General features: G+C 35.7%; 1 protein-coding gene across 2 annotated transcripts in view; it reads left to right on the top strand.

The window, feature by feature from the left end:
- Window positions 1–20,008, top strand: part of PARP8 (poly(ADP-ribose) polymerase family member 8) — a 175,798-nt gene that overhangs the window by 117,014 nt on the left and 38,776 nt on the right. For both annotated transcript variants that reach the window (XM_053200812.1, XM_015085963.3), the window contains exons 9-15: window positions 3,113–3,173; window positions 3,664–3,754; window positions 9,595–9,661; window positions 15,817–15,942; window positions 16,470–17,034; window positions 18,727–18,777; window positions 18,880–18,975. In XM_053200812.1, coding sequence (XP_053056787.1) covers window positions 3,113–3,173; window positions 3,664–3,754; window positions 9,595–9,661; window positions 15,817–15,942; window positions 16,470–17,034; window positions 18,727–18,777; window positions 18,880–18,975 — 1,057 coding nt within the window. The remainder of the gene's footprint in view (window positions 1–3,112; window positions 3,174–3,663; window positions 3,755–9,594; window positions 9,662–15,816; window positions 15,943–16,469; window positions 17,035–18,726; window positions 18,778–18,879; window positions 18,976–20,008) is intronic.

Below are 20,008 nucleotides of genomic sequence, written 5' to 3'. Positions count from 1 at the left end.
ATGAGAAGACAGATGCACATAGATTTTTATCTAGAGACTTTTTTTATCCATATTTATAGTGTAAAAAACATCAACAGCAACCGAATAATTGTATAATTGTTTTATTATACAATTGTATTTATACAAATACGACCATTTTTTTTTATAATTTTGAAGAGGATTTTATCATATAGAAAAACACTCATTTTAGAAGAAGTGATAGAGAAGGACAAAAATTTTTGTATACCACATTATCTTTGTACATATATTTCCATATATATATCTTTATGGAATGAGATGTAAAAATAACTGTCTCTGAGTTGTAGTATGACACATTGCTTTTTGTTTGTTTTTCTGTTTCTGACATTTTATGAAATGAGCCTATACTACCTTTATAATCAGAAAAAATAGATAATGTTTTTAGAAAACGTAACATTTTTTACAAAATAAGTTTTACCCACAATCTATAGTTAACATGTAAATACTTTTTTCTTTTCTTTTCTTTTCTTTTTTTCTTCTTCTTCTTTTTTTTTTTTTTTTTTTTTTTTTACTTTTTTGGTATTTCTATTTTACTTAAAAACATTTTTTCATTTTGATGTATTTTTGGTAATCTGCTTGCTCCAAATAGTCCGTTTTGGAACATTTCCCTCAGGGTAGTAAATATTTTTATATCAACTTCTTGAATATTGGGTAAAAAAATTGTTTTAATCATACCAGTGTGCTATAGTTTATTTCTTTCCTTATTATTCAATATTCATTTCTTTCCCCAATTTCTGCACCTAACAAATATCCTCCTGGGCAAAGGTTCCTACATATTTGTTACAATTTTCACCCCACTTAAACATCTATTGAACATCATTAATAATTGATCCTCATCATTACATTTAGTGGTTCTTCCTTTTAACTTACCTAACAAAAGGTACTGGACTTTTATGTTTATGAATAATTTGCTGACGTTTAAGGTCCACAAATTATGACCACTGGGTCAAGGGTCCTGTTTTTGAATAGCCTGTGAGCCATAGATAGTGTTTGCTTTTTAAAAGGTTTAAAGAACAAAAACAAAGAGGAATATGTGACAGAGACCAGAAAAGGCCTGAAAACTAAAATACTGTCATGACCTTTGCACAGAAACTTTACTGACTCCTGAACCAGAGGCATTAAAGAGATGGTTTATTTCCTTGGTCCTTATTCTTTTTAAAAAAAAAAAAATTTTTAATGTTTATTTATTTTTGAGACAGAGAGAGACAGAGCATGAACAGGGGAGGGGCAGAGAGAGAGGGAGACACAGAATCTGAAATGGGCTCCAGGCTCTGAGCTGTCAGCACAGAGCCCGACGTGGGGCTCGAACTCACAGACCGTGAGATCATGACCTGAGCCGAAGTCGGACGCTTAACCGACTGAGCCACCCAGGCGCCCCTCCTTGGTCCTTATTCTTGCCATAGTGTCTGTGTAATTTCATAAATAAATGGGTAGATCTTTGTATCTAAGTGTGCATGTCAAATCATGTCCTAATTTGCATAAGGTTATATTCGTATCCTTTATGAATAACACAGATGTTTTGATCCATGCAGTGTTTTTGAAAAATTAATTCCTATGTGAATCATTTTTATCCCTTTTGTTCTTTATGTAATCTAAAAATATTATATGAAAGAACAAAAAGTATAATTTCATAAACAATGAAAACGTGGTCAGGGTTTTGATATATTTTTAAGGGGGCAATGGAGAAACTACAGAGGCTAAGTTTTTATATTGTAATCTGCTTTTTGTGTGTCACAGACATCAAACATCACAAACCCCTTTGATTCCTTTATCCGTCAAATTACAAAAAAACATTTAATCATTAAAGATGTCTTCTCTGAACCCCATACAAGTGCCACAGTTGTGTATTATGTTAGCTTTACTTGAATATATAATACACAGAAATTGTCATTGAGTACTTACTATGTGCCAGATACTATACACAGCTTTGAAATTGGACATGAATTCAATGCCTGACTTCCCCACTGACTCCTTATCTGCTCCTTGGTATCTGATTCCAAGACTCTAAACCTCAATTTCTTCATTTACCAATGAGGATAATAATCGTATCCTTGTCATAAGGCTTTGAGGACCTAATGAGAACCTCCATTAATAATTGACTTGGTTTCCAACAGAGTGATAGTGTATTGAATATTGAACTGATTGATCACCTGCATAAATAAATAGAATATATGTGTTTAAACCTCGGCTATCTACAAAGTGATGATGGGTAAGTTAGGGACTCAGTTAATGCATATAGGAGTTAGAGGTGGTAGGTAGTATCTATAGTGCGCTATGATCACATGTAGGTAAAATCCTTAGGTTAATTTCTGGCACATAAGTGCTTAATGTTTATCATTTCAGTTATCTGTATAATTCTATCCCGCACTGTGTATAACCTTTGTGACTTTGTAATTTTGTAAAAATATAAAAAATACAGATACGTGTATAGAGAGAATATGGAAAAGCTATTGTTTTTTATATTCTTTAATTAACTTTAAAAAACTCTGCTGGTTTCCGCACTACCTGGGCTGGAGAAAAGGTAGTTTTCAGAACGTCTTCATGTGGCACATACTATTGTTACTTGCTTTCATTTTGATGTATCAGACTTTTAGAGCTGCCTGTCAGAACGTAATGACATTTAAGTGGCAGAACACCTGGGTCCGTTTCAGAACCACTGATGTTTAGCATGGAAGAAAAAAATTGTGGACACGCTGTTGTGACAGTAAATTATTTCCCCACCCCTTCAGAAACTCCTTTTTGAAGTGCCTTCGAAGCAGCTCTTCAGAGAGCACAATGAAAACCAAGTGGTCATATGAGAAGATTGCTTAATTTGCCACAGAGAAATGGGGATGTTTGAACTGACGAAGCAAACAATTCTTGAATTTATGTATGCAAGTGTTTGTACATATAAATAGAAAGATGTCTAGATGGTATAAATAGTCACAGAAGACAGCAGTCCCACTCCATGGAGTTAGTTAATTCATGTCCCTGGTCACTTCTGAGCTGTTGGCAGAGATGAAGGATATGAGTTCTTAATTGAATTTTTGACTTAACCTTGCACACATTATCTTTTAAGGACAAGGTAAAAATTAGTGTGAATCTTTGCTTTCAGGGAATATGGAGCCATTGATGATGTAGATATTGACCTGCATATTGATGTTAGCTTTCTTGACGTAAGTATCACTTTATACAATATGATTGGTACATTTAAACACTTATTTTTACTGTCGGAAGAAATTTAATATTTGTTTCTCTTATTAGTTACATACTGATTTTGTTAAAGTGATTATAAAGAAATACTATGGCTGAAGAAACAGATTTGGCATACACATAAATAAATAAATAAATAAATAAATATGTTTTATATATAGATATAAATACATACATATATATTTCATTGTTTCTTTTAATATATTCTGAAACTTATGGGCTCTTATTATAATATTTCATTATATCTTAAATTTTCACTTTAATTTTCAAATGTAGGAGGCAAAAATTAAGAATACTTTGACTTTCTTTTCCAAACCAATAGGTTTTGAGGTAATTTGTGAGCCTTAAGATTTATGTATTTCTTCAAAATAAATCAAAATTTTTTTTTCATTTTGGGAAAACAATTAAGAATTTTAAAAGATGACTAATTCATCTCTTGACATGTTTTCACAGGAGGAGATTGCTGTGGCTTGGGAAGTAATTCGAACAGAACCTATAATTGTCCGACTACACTGTTCACTTACACAGTATTTAAATGGTCCAGGTTAGTTTTCCTTCTATGTATTATTTTAAATATGAATTAATTGTGCATTAAGCAAAATGTTCATCTGGTAATTATGAACATAATTGGCAGCTATCTTGATAATGGTATTTAAGTATACTTGCATCCTGACAAAGGTGGTTTATTGCTTTTGTAATTTAATGGAAACAGAAACATGTAACGTTTTAGTTTTAGATTTCAGAAGTTGACAAATTGCTGTGAAACAAACACAGTAAAACCTAAAAGAGAACTTTGCATACAAGCTCAGTAAGTATATTTTGGATTGCCCTTAGATTTAATTATTTTTGCCCCTGATTCTGAGATTTAATTTTAATGTTTACTTATCCCACCTCTGATTACTGATGAATTTAGTGTAACTATAAATATAACCTACTTCTATTTTTGAAAATAGAGATCTTAGTAATATTTTTGTTTTCCATTATCTTTTTTAAAATTTTTTTAATGTTTATTTTTGAGAGAGAGAGAGAGAGAGAGCCCAAGCATGAGCAGGGGATGGGCAGACACACACACACACACACACACACACACACACACACACACAGAATCAGAAGCAGCCTCTAGCCTCTGAGCTGTCAGCACAGAGCCCACCATGGGGCTTGAACCCATGAACCGTGAGATCATGACTTGAGCTGAAGTCGGACACCTAACCACCCAGGCGCCTCTGTTTTCCACTGTCTTGAGGGATGATTTCGTTCTTTCTCAGGTGGTAACTGTTTACAACAAAGGATGCTGTTATTAAATCTTGACAAGACTTACTAGATTAAGATATATTTCCCATGCAAATACACATGCCTGTGCATGTATTCAGATGGGCGTGCACATGTCTACACATGCATACACACACATACACTGTATCTACTTGTGTCTTCCAGTTATATACTGCCGCACAACAAACCACCCCAAAACTTAGTGGCTTAAAACAATTTACTGTCTCTCTCTGTTGTTTGAACTCAACTGGAGTCCCCCATGCTTTTGAAGTCAGATGGTGGGTGGAGCGTATGTCCGTTGAAAGGCTCTGCTGGGTTGGATGCCCAAGATGCTGGACTTTGAGATATCTAGTAATTGATGCATGTATCATCTTGGATATCAGCTGGGGCCTCTTGACTTGAGTGTTGACCTTGCATCCACATGGCCTCTTCATGTGGTTTAGGCTTCTTGTAGCATGATGACTGGCCGTTGTCCAAAAGCAAGTGTTCCCAGAGACAGGATGCGGATGTTACCTGGAAGGAAGCACAGTGAATCTTCCACTGGATTGTATTGATCAAAGCAGTTGAAAACGCACCTAGAACCACTTCTTAAAAGTCATGGCCATCTTCACGTGTACTTTACTGTGATGTTGGCACGTTTTCCTTAGGCGTATTAAAGAACTTATATCTACTGTTAGTTCTTACATAAGAAAAATATCTGACCTTTCAAGTTGATGAATATACAGGAAGGTCTCTCATTTTGAAAAAGTTTCTGTTGAGTCAGTTCTTTTCTATTTTTGCATAATGAGACAATGATTTCTACTTCAGTAGCCAACGCTTCATGTAAGTAACACGACATGATTTAACACCAGGCAAAGACAAATAGATGTTACATATTTTTATTGTGATTATTTAAAAATGTATAAAAATGTAATAAGGAAGAAAAGGAATTACTCATAATTCCTCTATACTGAGAACACTGTAAATAGTTTGGTGTTTCTCTTTTCCGTGCACACATGGTTTGTTTTCATAAAGTTAACATTGAATTGTAGAATTACGCACCTTAATGTAGTGTCATGAAACTGTCTTCAACTCATTGAATTTCTAAAATAGAATAATTTTAATCTCTGCATAATATTCCACCTTCCAGGTGTATGTGTTTTTGCGGTTTTCCTAGATACTCTGCTGTATGGCTGTTTTTTCTTTCTTTAGGGATTTGATACGTGGCCACTTGATTTTATTCTGATGGTGATTAGAATAAAAAGAAACTCGCATGTCTGACCTTTTTTTTTTTTAATTATCAGAGTTAGAAACAAAATTGGGTCAGTTCATCTCTGCTCACCCTATTCCGTCTGTATGAGATGAAAATGTGGCATACTTTTATGTAATCTTACCAGTGTTACTCAATTTTTGAATATAATCTTGAATTTTAGGCAGAGATTTTTCCTTCTCAGTATCTCTTTAAAAATTTGTTATGTTTGCATGGTTTTATAAATGTTCTAACAATTATATTCTAATTCCTATTTAGATGATTTTATTGTTCAGTACCAATTCTTTGGTATTACAACTCATCTATAATTTAGTCTTCCTTTTTTCATTTTTGTCAGTTGATTTGCCTATTTAATAGTTTGTAAACCAAAGAGACATGAGGGTGATGCTTCCTTTTTTCATACCTGAGAATGACTCTCTGTTTTGTGAACAAGACAAATTTGACCTGGTAGAAGTTGATGGGGTCATAATAGTTGCCCTAAAAGAGGTAAAAATACTTCAGAGACCTCTGCCAGTTTGTGTCTGAAGTGTTTTAATTTTGTTCGTTTGTAAGACACCGGTTTTGGTGTTAAGTTTGTGTTTTGTTATGTGTACTTATTGGGCTATTTTTTCTTTTTTTCCTTAATGGTATCTTTTATGTATTTCTTTTTGATTGGTACACTTCAGTCTTAACTTACCTCAAGCAAGTTTTATGACTAATCCAACATGTAGACTGACCTAGTTAACAGTTCTTTTTGAAAGCATTTATTCCTAGGTTTTGGAAATGTATGAATAATACTTACTTGAGCTGTAATATTTGGCCAGGGCTAATCTGACAGTATATCTGTTCTTACACCTCCTAATCCACTCTAATATTAAGGATAAGGATTATTTTCATTGTACATGAAGAAATACACTTGAAATAAAAAGACGTGAGTGTTATAATTCTTATATTATGTATTTTCTTCACAGTTATTAGTGTCTAAGTCTAGTTTCTGATCTGAAGCACAAGACTGCTTTTAGGTTAAAGTGATAAACAGCCAACATTATTAAAACTGTTTTTCTGTGCACATCATCTCATCAATAGTACCTCTATGTTTACATGATCAGAGCATTAGAATAATTTCCAAATATCTTAAGCAGCCCTCACTTACTGCCTTTCCAATGTAATATTTACTTTTCCGTTAAAGGAAGATTTGTTTGTTGTTTAGTTTTATATATCAGTATAGTTGTGTGCTTTTTGTTTTTTGTTTTTTTTTCTGCCTGAGGTCACTAATTTTAGCTAAATTTAATCATGAGTACTTGTTTGCTAATTGTTGGCTTAATGGGACTTTTATATTCCACTTTTAGTTATCAGAAGGCTATTTAAAATTTTTTATAAATATTAATCTAAAAACAATTTTAGATTTACCAAAAAATTGCAAAGGTAGTACAGCATCCCAATCCACTCCACATCTAGTTTCACGGTTTATTAACACCTACTGAATACATTAAATGCAATTAATTGTAATAGTAATGTAAGTTTTATCACTTGAATCTCGGAACATTTTTGGAAGTAACATCCTGTTGTTACTCTCTCTTTCAGTATATTCTAAAATTTTTTTTTTAATTTTTTTTTTCAACGTTTTTTATTTATTTTTGGGACAGAGAGAGACAGAGCATGAACGGGGGAGGGGCAGAGAGAGAGGGAGACACAGAATCTGAAACAGGCTCCAGGCTCCGAGCCATCAGCCCAGAGTCTGATGTGGGGCTCCAACTCCCGGACCGCGAGATCGTGACCTGGCTGAAGTCGGACGCCTAACTGACTGCGCCACCCAGGCGCCCCAGTATATTCTAAAATTTGGGTCATTCAGATTTTATATCAATTGAGCCAATGTTTGTAACTTACATTTCCCTATAAGATTTATCATTTTGGTAAAATGTTGACGCTTATTTTCTAAGCGTTCATGGTATGAATAAGTTTGGGTCTTTGTGTCATTAGTTTGTAGGATTAATTTATATATTCTGGATGAACGTTTGTATCTATCATCTCTCTTTTCTCTGTCTGTGTATCTTACACAATTTCTTCCAGTGATTATTTCAGTTCTTCTAGTGCATTTTAGATTTTTCTACATTTTAGTTTTAACCAGGTCCCTTTTGTTTGTCTGCCTCCATCTCCCCACTTTTTTCATCTGCCTGTGAAGAGATTGTGCCTTCTTAAATATTTTTTTATAAATTTTTTTAATGTTTATATATTTTTGAGACAGAGGGAGACAGAGCATGAGCGGGGGAGGGTCAGAGAGAGAGGGAGACAGAATCCAAAGCCGGCTCCAGTCTCCAGGCTCTGAGCTGTCGGCACAGAGCCCAACGCGGGGCTCAAACTCACAGACTGTGAGATCATGACCTGAGCCGAAGTTGGACACTCAACCGACTGAGCCACCCACGCGCCCCCCCCCTTCTTAAATCTTTTAAGAGAGAGCACAGCATGTTCCAATTTTGTTATCTTTCTCTTAAAAAAATAATTCCACCAAACTTTCAAGATGTTAGGATTTTTTATTCATTGTTGAATTTCTGTAGTCCTGGATTTGGAACAGGGGGGATTAGAGTGTCCACTCTGTTCCTCACTCTATATATAAGGATTAGAATGCTTTCAGGAAGGGAACTGATAGATGATACTAACACCAGTTTTCTTTGATCAGTAGACTGTTTGTGTCCCAGAATAACAGCCAACACGGGGGTGAAGCAATTGGGGATACCAGTTTGGTTTACACTGTCGAACATGCATAGTCTGTGAATGTCCTTTTAACAAGACAGTTCACCACCTCCACTGATCCAAACCACAGCATCTCTTGTCAACTACTCTGATAAGTTCCTGAGCGATCTTGCTACTTGTACTGTGTTCTTTACAAAGATCCTACACTGCCAACCCACAGTCCTTCTCAGATCCCCTCTCCTAATGTGGTACCTTGTTTACTTCTCTCTGGCTCCACTGGTCTCCTTGCTGTTCCTAGAATATTGAAGTACATTTCTTTCTCAGGGACAGTGCCCTGGTGATTTCCTCTGGCTAGGACACTTCATCCTATCTAGTGTTGGAACCTACTATGTCCATACAACCTTTACTCCAAGACCCTTTCCCTTTTTTCTTTTCCTCCAGAACCTTTACCACCATGGGGCATTCCGTCTATCTAGCTTTTGTCTGTCTCCTTACACTGCACCAAGGCTTCATGGGGCAAGGAGACTTGTGTGCGTGTTTTTTTGTTTGTTTGTTTGTTTTGTTTGTTTTTGTTTTTTACCATTCTATCTATAGTGATTGGTAGAGTGGACACTCAGATATTCTTTAAAACCTGTGAATAATGAATGGTGAGTGACTTTTTTTGACAGTTTATTAAATTCACAAACATCATAGTTACTAGCTTACAGAAATGCATATACCTGGTAAAAATATGAAGCACATGACAGGCTACCCAGTGAAAAGAAATCTCCTATGCCTCGTCATACATTGTTTTATTGTAAAGACAAAAAAAGGTTGTGTATGTATAAATATGTCTCTCCTCCACTTAAAGAATCATGTACAAACTGTCCTACACATTGCCATTTACACTGCTGTATTTTTTGGCCATTCTTCATCATTATACATATTATACATTTATATACACATATATTATGTATTAGTACATGATATGTAATGACCATGAATGATCTCCAAAATAAATAGCAATGTATGTAGGAGTGTGTGTATGCTATTTTTAAATATGTATGTGTATATCACTATGTATTGTGTATTATATAATATATAAACATATGTTTGTGTACATACTATAGTTTATCATATATATTACTTTGCGGTCATTCCTGGCTGATGGTTCAGTTTTAACTCAACATTTTGACTGATTATTTTTTCCTTTGCAGTGCCCACTGTTGATGTCTTTCAGATTTCTACAAAAGAGCGATTTGGATTGGGACATCAGCTAAAAAAGTAAGTTTCCCAAGAATAAAAAATAAATTTCTATTTTGCTCAACCCTCTCCCCCCATTCTTATTTAATAAGAGCTTTTTGAAGTGAGTGCCTCAGGAGAGGAGTTCATCCATTACCAAGAGCTGCTTCAATAATTTAGCTGGCAGAGCTCACCTTTAGAACAAGGCTGCATTCCTTCTGTTTGCCCACCCAGGTCCACTCTTCGCCCTCCAACACCCTGCCCTCTCCTGTGGAGGCTGATCTGTGGGCGTGCAGGTTCTAATGTGTTGCTGTGTCTCAAATGTGACCAATAGAGGAGGAAGCAAGTATAAAAAGGAAGTATTTATTGCCTTTGGTTTCCACCCTAAGAGGTCCCCTTGAGTTGACTAGTCCTTCAACTGAAGCTTTCTTTTCTACTCTAGGCCACAGCCTTTGCATGACTGACTCTCTCTCTTACTGGATTCTATTACTAGTTCCCCGTGCTTGCTCCTGGGGCCTAGAGGTGGGAACAATTAGTAGCCACCTGCCCTGGGCTATTGTACTGTCCTTAGTTCCTATACCTACATTCTTGAAACATTCCATCTTTAAATAAACCCTTTAGTTTCTCTTTGGACCTTGACTAAAGCAATGAATTTATAGTGTATAAACAAAATTATCCAGTCAAACTGACTTTTAAAACATACTAGCATGTAGTCACAATACAAATTTGTTAAATCCTATCCTATACGTCAGCTTTAAGAATTTGTATTACTGGAGAATTCCCAAAGGATTATTTATTCTTCTGAATATACAAATTTTACCTCAATTTATATTAAGAGAGATCATTAGATTATTGTTATGTTTAAACACATGGTTCACACCCTCCATAATGATGCAGTTGACATGTTCATCTATATTTTAATGGATTTTAATTGAGCAATGTTCCAAGAGAAAGTACTTTCAAAAACTTTATTTCATTGACTAAATAGGGAATTTATTGTGGTCATTTTACCTGACCATTACAGATGTAAAAGGAAGCTTATGTGGGGTAGGTATTAAGGGTTGTACATATTATAGAGCTCTAGAATCGTCTAAGTTTTTATGAGTTTACATTGCTCAAATGTGAGTTATGTGTGGGTTACATGTGAAAGGAAATTAAGATAAGGGAGTATTCTTGCAAATTCTTGCAGATTCCTACTGTTAGGTTTAAATATGATCATATAAAAATTGGATAATAAACCCTTAACATTTTGAATCGTACATCTCTAAAACTAAATTCAACTTACAACATACGGTTAGCACATAGAATGTGATCTCTATAAGGACTTTTGAGTCCTTATAAAAAGAAATAGAAGACTGAGGAATTTTGTCAGTTTCCTGGACAGGGATGAGGTATGCTTTTCCAGTGGAACTGGTTTTGTTTTTTCAGTTAGATTTTGTTTTCTGTGTTGAGCCAGTATCCTACAGGTCTTGGAGCTAATGAACATGGAGCCTGCCCCTGTGTTACGCCATCCAAGTTGGCACATAATTTTATTCCCCCTCCTCTGATTTTCTTCCCTCTCACCCAATTTTCTTCCTGTTGTTAATTTTTTTTTTCTATTTTGATGAATTTATTTTCATAGAGCAGTTTTAGGTTCACAGCAAAACTGAGGACAAGATACAGAGATTTTCCATATGCATCCTGCCCCCACAGGTGCATAGCCTTTCTGCTATCAGGGTGTCCTAGTGGAGTGATACGTGTGTTACAGCTGATGAACCTGTATTGACACCTGATTATCCAAAGTCCATGTTCTTAACTTTATGCACTTTTGTTATGCACCTAACCTTTTTTTTTTTTTTAGTGAAATGTTGATCCAAATAAGAATTATAAAAATGCAGAATATATAACTTTCTGCCCCTTAATGATGTCTGAGTATATCGCTTGGGCTCAGAAAAAGAAGTGATGTGTAAATTCCAACTCTGAAAAGTTAAGGAAAGCTATGTTCTATGTTTGCTGTTTAATCACTTTGTAGAATATGTAACATTTTATTAATATTTCCATCTAAGTGGTTAACATTTTAAAAAAAGTTACTCTGTGGATAAATTTTAGTTGTATGGACAGTTTAGTATATGGACTAGAACTTTTTTTTAATGATTCCTGATAAATTTTAATCTAACGTACTTTTCCTTCATTGTAAATAACTGAGTTTGACTGTGATCCCTTCTGGTCTAAAATTACATGATTTCAAAACATCTGAACTCATCTTCACCATAAAGTAAAAGAAGAAACTGAAATATGTTTTCCAGAAACATATAGCAAGTTAGGAAGGCAGATTCAAAATCTAGCCCCTTTCTCATTATTGCTCTGGTTTGTTCTCGGCAGATAAGGAACACACCAAACTTTTTCTGTGATTCTTTATCTGGTTTGTTTCTGGCAACTAGACCAGCTTAACAATTGCAGCAGCAATGCTAATGCAATGCTTAATGTATGTCAGGCACTGTAGTAAGTACTTTACCTACATTAACTCACTTGATCTTCACCACACCCCTGTCCAGCAGGTACTGTCACTATCCACACTTCCTAGATAATGAAACCGAGACCCAGAGAGATTAAGCAAGGTACTTGTGTCACAGCAGTAGAGTCAGAGTTTGACATTGGATCAGTATTTTTGACCCATCCACTAATCTGGTTTTCATATATTCGTAGCTGTCCCTTCGCTTTATATTAGACTTGGGATATATTTTCAGCACAGAATGAATATAGGGAGAATGTGAAGGCATTAAAAGAGGGGCCCCTGGAAGAGGGGCGCTTGGGTGGCTCAGTTGGCTGATCTTCTGACTCTTGATTTCAGCTCAGGTTTTGATCCTAGGGTCATGGGATCAAACCCAGTATCAGGCTCTGCTCTGATACTATACTATATCTAACAGATATACTACACTATATCTAAGAGATATAGTATAGTGATCAACCTCATTAGAATCTCTATCATGCAAAGACTAAGTGTAACAGAGACCATGGAAATGATTTTAAACTGTGTATGACTTTATACTGAATTTCCATTGATCAAACTTAAGTTGTTTTTAAAAGGAAAAAAAGTGTTGCAAATCTTTAAATTTAAATACATACAAACATAAAATTAGGTTCAGATTCTTCATATGTTGAGTTTTCACTTAAAACAAAATTCAATTTTTTTTTTAATTTTTATTTAATGTATTTTTTAAATTTACATCCAAGTTAGTTAGCATATAGTGCAACAATGATTTCAGGAGTCGATTCCTTAATGCCCCTTACCCATTTAGCCCATCTCCCCCCCCTCACAAACCCTCCAGTAACCCTCTGTTTGTTCTCCATATTTAAGAGTCTCTTGTGTTTTTGTCACCCTCCCTGTTTTTATATTCTTTTTGCTTCCCTTCCCTTATGTTCATCCGTAAACCAAATTCAATTTATAACTGAGGTGCAAATCAAAATAAAGTGCTCAGATTTGGATTGTAAAATCAGTACGTTAATTCAATCTGATGCATGATACTGTTTTGCCGAAGTTGTTCTCACCACCACCGTCTGCATGTAGTGTGGGCTCCTTGAGTGCCTATTCCTTTTGAATCAGCACGAAGAAAGCAACAGTGTTGCCCTTGTGCACTCTCTATGCTCTATTTGAACTACCTTGGAACTTTTGTTGATGTAGCTAACTATGACATCATCTGGTGTAATTGAGCTTTGAAGTCTTTTTGTCTTTTATTATCAGCCAGTGGCAACTGTAGCAGCTCTCCGTGGTGCCAGCATAATAGTAAACGCAAACACCAGTGCCAGGACTAAAATCTCATGGCGGCTGTCCATTATGCGGAGGTGGTCCTTACACCAGACGTGCTCATGCGTACATTTTGCACTACCATTAACTTTAAACACAGCATTAACTTTCCTGTAGAACAGTTAATTCCCGCCTTTTGAATCCAAGAGCATCTAGGGATCTGGGTGTCCAAGTTTAAGAACTAACTCGTTTTAGATGTTGAAGTCACACTTTAGAAATGCTAATGTAATGTGAAAATTGGAACTTTAGCTACTGACTTGTTATATTTTTGTTCCAGTTAGTCTATCAAGTAAAAGAGAAACACGGACTCGGTTTCTTAGGGAATGGCAATTTCCCATACGAGGAAAAGAATCTGAATCTCTCTGGTACAGAGGGTGGGGTCACTGGGGATTGCAGGTTAGGTACAGGGAAAACCGAAGACCCTAATATTACTATTACGTTTAAATCTTGCTGAAATCTTGAGTGAAAAAAAACTTCAAAAATTAAGTGCAAAATAAAGATTTCCATTGGTCTGAACTCTAAGGTGAATTTACTGCAAATTTGGAATCCTGCATCATTGACTGCAGTTCTGTCCCCTTCTTCCTCACCACCTCTGTGGCTTAGGAAGACCCCAACTTATTCCATAATGGCTGTTTCTTCTAAAGATCGGTGTAGGAAGTCTGAGGTTATACATTCTGATGATCTGAGTTAATTTGATAAAACCCGAAGGGTCTTGAGAAATTGTCTTAGTGCTAAGGGTCACACCTGTCCTTTTTGAGTGAGTTGCTAACATGGGTCAGTCCATATTGGATCAGCTCTGCCACTCATTAACCAGGTGAAATTGGGCAGATTTCAACCATTAGGCTTATTTGTGAATAGGAGCTACTGTCTGGGGGTGTTAAGAGTTAAAAGAGAAAAATAATCTGTGTATAAATTACTCCTTGATATATTATAAATGGTAAATATTGGTACCATTTTTTGCTCCAAAAGCAATCTGTGTTAGAAATAACTGAGAGGAGGGGCGCCTGGGTGGCTCAGTCGGTTAAGCGTCCAACTTCGGCTCAGGTCATGATCTCAGGGTTTGTGAGTTCGAGCCCCGTGTCAGCCTCTGTGCTGACAGCTCAGGGCCTGGAGCCTGCTTTGGATTCTGCGTCTCCCTCTCGAGATCTCTGCCCCTTTCCCACTCATACTCTGTCTCTCGAAAATAAAGAAACACTAAAAAAAAAAAAAAATAAATAAATAAATAAATAAATAATAATAATAAAAAAACCCTGAGAGCTGAGAGGAACATGAAAAGTAGGCAATACTGAATTGACTTTTGAAAGAAAATCAAAATGCTTATTGTATACATAATGTTTAAAATATTATGTCTACTTTAGTATCAGCCTTAAGGGACCCTCCACCGTTTCCACCTGAAAGGTGAGATACCGAGAAGTTGTCGCAGCCTGGGAGCCTCAGAAAACAGTGCTGTGTCCACGTCCACAATGGACGTTCCAGAATTCTTTGCCGTAAAACAGTGATGTGCGGTGGTCTCAACTTAGAAAATACTGAGATCAGAGTTAGCAAATTCCTGCTTTATGATAGTAACTAAAAGCTTTTAGAGACACACGCATTTTTTTTTAAACCACACTGTATTTAAAGGTGAATGGGCTGTGCTGAAAGATAAGATTTGCTGATTATGTATTTCTCCATAGAGTCAGTTTTGCATGGTTTATTTTTACTTATGGTTTTTGCAGTTTCATTTTATTTCCCTTTTTATGAAGAAAATTGCATAAGCAAATCAAGTGAAAAGAAATTGACTTTACTTGTATCTTAATAGATAAAAGCATAATTACTATCAAACATTTTTTTTAAGACTGTGTTTCTGGCACCAACAAAAGAATTGTGAATTTTTTTTGGCTGAAGAACTTCGGCTAAAGTTGGTCCTAAAGGCTGGCATTCTAAATCTCTCTCTCTCTCTCTCTCTCTCTCTCTCTCTCTCTCTTTTTGAGAGAGAGATAGAGGGAAGGGCAGAGAGAGAGAGGGAGAGAGAGAATCCCAAGCAGGCTCTGCACTCACAGTGCAGAGTCTGGTGCGGGGCTTGATCCCATGAATCACGAGATCATGACCTGGGCCAAAATCAAGAATTGGATGCTTACCCGACCGAGCCGTCCAGGAACCCCTACATTTCTTTAAAAGAACATCCTTTTATCATTTATGTTATTAATCCTATCACAGTAATTAATGAGTTATTAACCAAAATGGCAGTCAAATCATAGAAATTTTCTGTATAATGCTTTCCTACATTTGGAGACATCTTGTATGATTCTAAATTAGAATCTCACCAATTACTGTGCATTTATTTTCCTTTGAGAAATACATGCTGTACGTAATACAGAAATCTCGTATTAAATCACCTTGGAACTGTGATAACAGACTTACTTTGGATTGACAGAATCATGCAGACATTTGTTACACAGCAGTGGAAACAGAGCAAAGAAAAATCCAATTGCCTGCACAGTAAGAAGCTGTCTGACAAGAAGGTGAAGTCCCCCCTGCATTTATTTACTACCTTGCGCAGGTAAGTAACAGATGACTTCACCATGGTCTTAACTGAATTCTGGGCGTGTGATGCTCCATGATTATTGTACTTCAAGCATTCTTTGTATAGCTGTGGCGTCTGTTTATTTTCTGTGTGACTTCAGAGAACAGACTGTTACATCCATTCCATCAAAAACATATATTCATTTCTACATTTAGAGTTTTTGTTCTCTTAACGTGAGTTAAATATACTAAAATGGCATTCTTCGTTTTCTAGTCACATAGAGTTTTCTGTACCAAAATTGCTTCTGTATAGAGCTCTGAGATAGATAGGAGGGGGAAAAAAAACCCTGATAATCTTGCTTTGCTTTCCAGGAAAAAATATAATTCAGTTCAGTCCATGTGATCCCTCTACGCATACTGTTGGTTTCAGTTTGAGCTGGATGGGCTGTATTTAAAGCAAGGCGGTGTTTGTAGCAGAGTTGAGGTGATAAAGCCTCACAGGTCTTTTCCATGGTGTGTTTTACTCGTGATTTGCCCTGTACTAATTGTTGTTCAATTTTGAAGGTCGCCAAGTTATCCTCCCCCTGGTTGTGGTAAAAGCAAATCCAAGCTGAAATCTGAGCAAGATGGAATCTCCAAAACACATAAGCTGCTGCGGAGGACTTGTTCCAGTACCGTCAAGGCTGACGACGTGTGCTCCAGCAAGTCACACAGGACCTTTGGTCGCTCCCTGTCCAGCGACCCCAGGGCTGAGCAGGCGGTGACGACAATTAAGTCGCACAAACTCTTGAACCGACCCTGCCCTGCAGCTGGCAAGCAAGAGGACTGCCTGGCGCTGAAGTCGCATAAACTGTTGACTCGGTCTTGTTCTGGAGATCCGCGATGTGAGCACAACGCCAACCTGAAGCCCCACAAACTGTTGAGCAGGTCTTACTCCAGTAATCTCAGAATGGAAGAGTTGTACGGACTGAAAAACCACAAATTGCTCAGCAAGTCTTACTCCAGCGCTCCCAAGTCATCCAAGACGGAGCTTTTCAAGGAACCTAACGCAGAGGGCAGGAGGCTCTCTCTTACCTCAGGGCTTATTGGTATCTTAACACCCTCTTCGTCGTCATCTTCCCAGCCTGCTGTGCGTAAATACTTTCATCTTGAGTTCATAAACGTTAGCTAGGGTGCAGGAGAGATTTTTGTTTTTGTAAGATCTGGTAGAGGAAAGAAGATGTTTTGTCGTTCTTTTTTTTTTTTTTTTTTTATTTCCTCCTTTTGCTTTTTGGAAATCATTTGGCATACCAGACACGTGCAACTGGTGCTGGAATGTTCATTTTGATTCTGAAAAAATAAATGTAGCTGTTGATTTAAGGTCTAGTCCAAATTCCTATTATGGTCATGAATGCTGCTAAAAATGGAAGGAAGCCCGTTGGATCCACAAAGCCTATCCTTTTAAGCAAACATAGCATTTTAATGTTTTATCAAGTAGGTTTATCTGTTCTCTCGTTTTCTTACATAAGTGATGGAGGACAGAGTTTGACTAATAATTAAATTCAGAGTAGTGTCCTTCCTGTTATATATAATATATAACATATTATATAATTATATAATATATAATAGTATATAATATATTTATATTTAAATTATTTGTATATAAGTAAATTTGCATATATATAAATATTATAGGGATATAAATATATATATTAGGAAAACTTCACCTGTGAATCGTAACTTCTAAAGAAAAGAAACACTTGCATCCGTATCCCAGAGCTTCACTTAAAGCTGCTCTCAGTGTCTGCTTTATAAAACTGAAGTCACTTTATCCTGAAGTTTTTCTGGGGGAGATGGGGCCAGAAGGTAACTGTATTAACACTTAAGCCCTTTGGTGTGGAATTTATTGGGAGTCAGTCTTACACGAAATTTACCTCTAGAGTGATCAACATTACAGCTGATTTCAGATAAAGAAACAAACCTATTTTATGTATATTAATTACATAACATAGTTGATTAAAAATGTTTTCTTTTAGTAAACATGTGTGTATGTTGGGGCAAGGGTATATCTAACTCTTAACCATTAATATGGATACAGCTAGCCATAGATGAAATTGAAAACAAATAAGATACGTTTTCAGAAAGTTGTGCTGCTCTCATATAGATTTATTTCTAAAATTACATTGTAAATGATACCGTAAAATAATATTTGTGTTAAGAAAATGTATTTAAGTATGCGGATAATTTTAGGTGGACATCCTTAAAAGCCCATTTCTTAACAGAAGTAGACAGTAAGGGCATATAGAAAATAATGTCAGAGTGGTGCATACTAGAAAGTTTCTTCCCATGGTAGTTTCACCTAAGAAAGAGAATTTCACATATTCTGTAAAAGAAAATGTCTTCCTGTCTTCCTGTATGATTAAGCCTAATACAGTACAATAGTTTAATGTTGTACCCCTTCAGCAACTGTCTAATTTTTCCTTGGAAGAATAATTCTCATTGTAAAATGAGCTTAAAGTAGTCTAAATGAGGAGGTGGGAGCATTTGACGATGAGTACCAGAGGAAACGAGCTTTTGTGTACATTTAAAAATACCATTTTTACTAGAGATCAGAAATTAAGAATACTATTCATTTGGCTTAGACAAGACTTGCAGTAGTAATGGCAGAAAGTATATTATAATAAAGAAATCCTAAAGTCTTGATGTCATAATCACTGATTTAATTCCTGTAACAGGTGATCTTAGATAACACTTGTATTCACTGTTGCAAAAAGTCAAAGGCGTAATTTATAGATGTTCCAAGTTAAAGAATTATTTTCTTCTTTTACTTTTCTTTTTATAGCCAAATGGTGCCAAATGCATTCCAATACGAGATCGCGGCTTCCTAGTGCAGGTAGGAGCCAAGCCATCCATTGCAGAAATATTTTAGCTTTTGATGGGTTTCCAAATTATTTATGAACTTGACTTCATTATTTCTCTTTATTGTTTTATCCAGACAATTGAGTTTGCTGAGCAGCGGATCCCTGTATTGAATGAATACTGTGTGGTTTGTGATGAGCCACACGTGTTTCAAAATGGCCCCATGCTTAGGGTAAGTTCTCATTGATAGAATACCATTGTTGATACAGAATATAAATGAAAAAAATTGAGACATAAAGATAAATAAGTAAATAACTTTATTTATAGCAAATGCTCTCCTACTGAGGAAATTATTTAATACACATAATGGTATAATTTTGAACAAGTGAATCACTATTTCTGAAGGAGTCTGTGAAACAGCAAGTAGTTTCATATTAGTAAAATATTTCTTACTGTATTTCTTATATGTGCCTATCTATCATCTTTCTTTCCTTCCATCTATTTTTTATCTATCTGTATCTTTATTAATATCAATAGACATAGATCTAGATGGATAGAGAGATACATATAGATACAGGTGTATGTATACAGGTGTATATATACAGGTGTAAGTTTGAAAACAGTGTTTCTTCAAACCACACAATTTAAGATGCTTGAAGGGTAGAGGTTAGAAGAGGTATGCAGTAGTATGCATAGAGTCAGAATAAAGATTTCAAGAAATGCCAGATCACTGACACATTTGGGGTATTATTGAAGGAGTATAGAAATAAGAATCAATGTGTATATGTGCATTTTGGGAGGAATTATCCAATCTCAAGTAGTTGTTGTTTTTTTTTTTGCAATTTTTAAATTGAGATAAAATCATATAACATGCAATTCACTATTTTAATGTATACAGTTCAGTAGGTTTTGGTGTGTTCACATGTGTTGTGCAGCTATTATCACTGTCTAATTCCAGAACATTCCATTCCCCCCCCCCAAAAGAAATCCATAACTGTTAGCCGTCATTCCCAATTTTTTTACTCCCCTCCTCCCCTGACAACTGTTAAACTATTTTCTGTTTCTATGAATTTGCCTCCTCTGGACATTTCATATAAATGGAACCATACATTATGTGGCCTTTTGTTTTTGTCCTCTTTCACTTAATATAATGCTTTCAAGATTCATCCATGTAGTGTGTATCAATACTGTATTTCTTTTTATGGTGTAATAATTTTACATTGTATGGATGTATGACATTTAATGGATATCATTAAATGATCTTT

The sequence above is a fragment of the Acinonyx jubatus genome, chromosome A1, assembly GCF_027475565.1.
Source record: "Acinonyx jubatus isolate Ajub_Pintada_27869175 chromosome A1, VMU_Ajub_asm_v1.0, whole genome shotgun sequence".
Lineage (NCBI taxonomy): Eukaryota > Metazoa > Chordata > Mammalia > Carnivora > Felidae > Acinonyx > Acinonyx jubatus.
The sequence above is the reverse complement of the archived record's forward strand: the minus strand, read 5'-3'. Positions and strand labels throughout refer to the sequence as shown.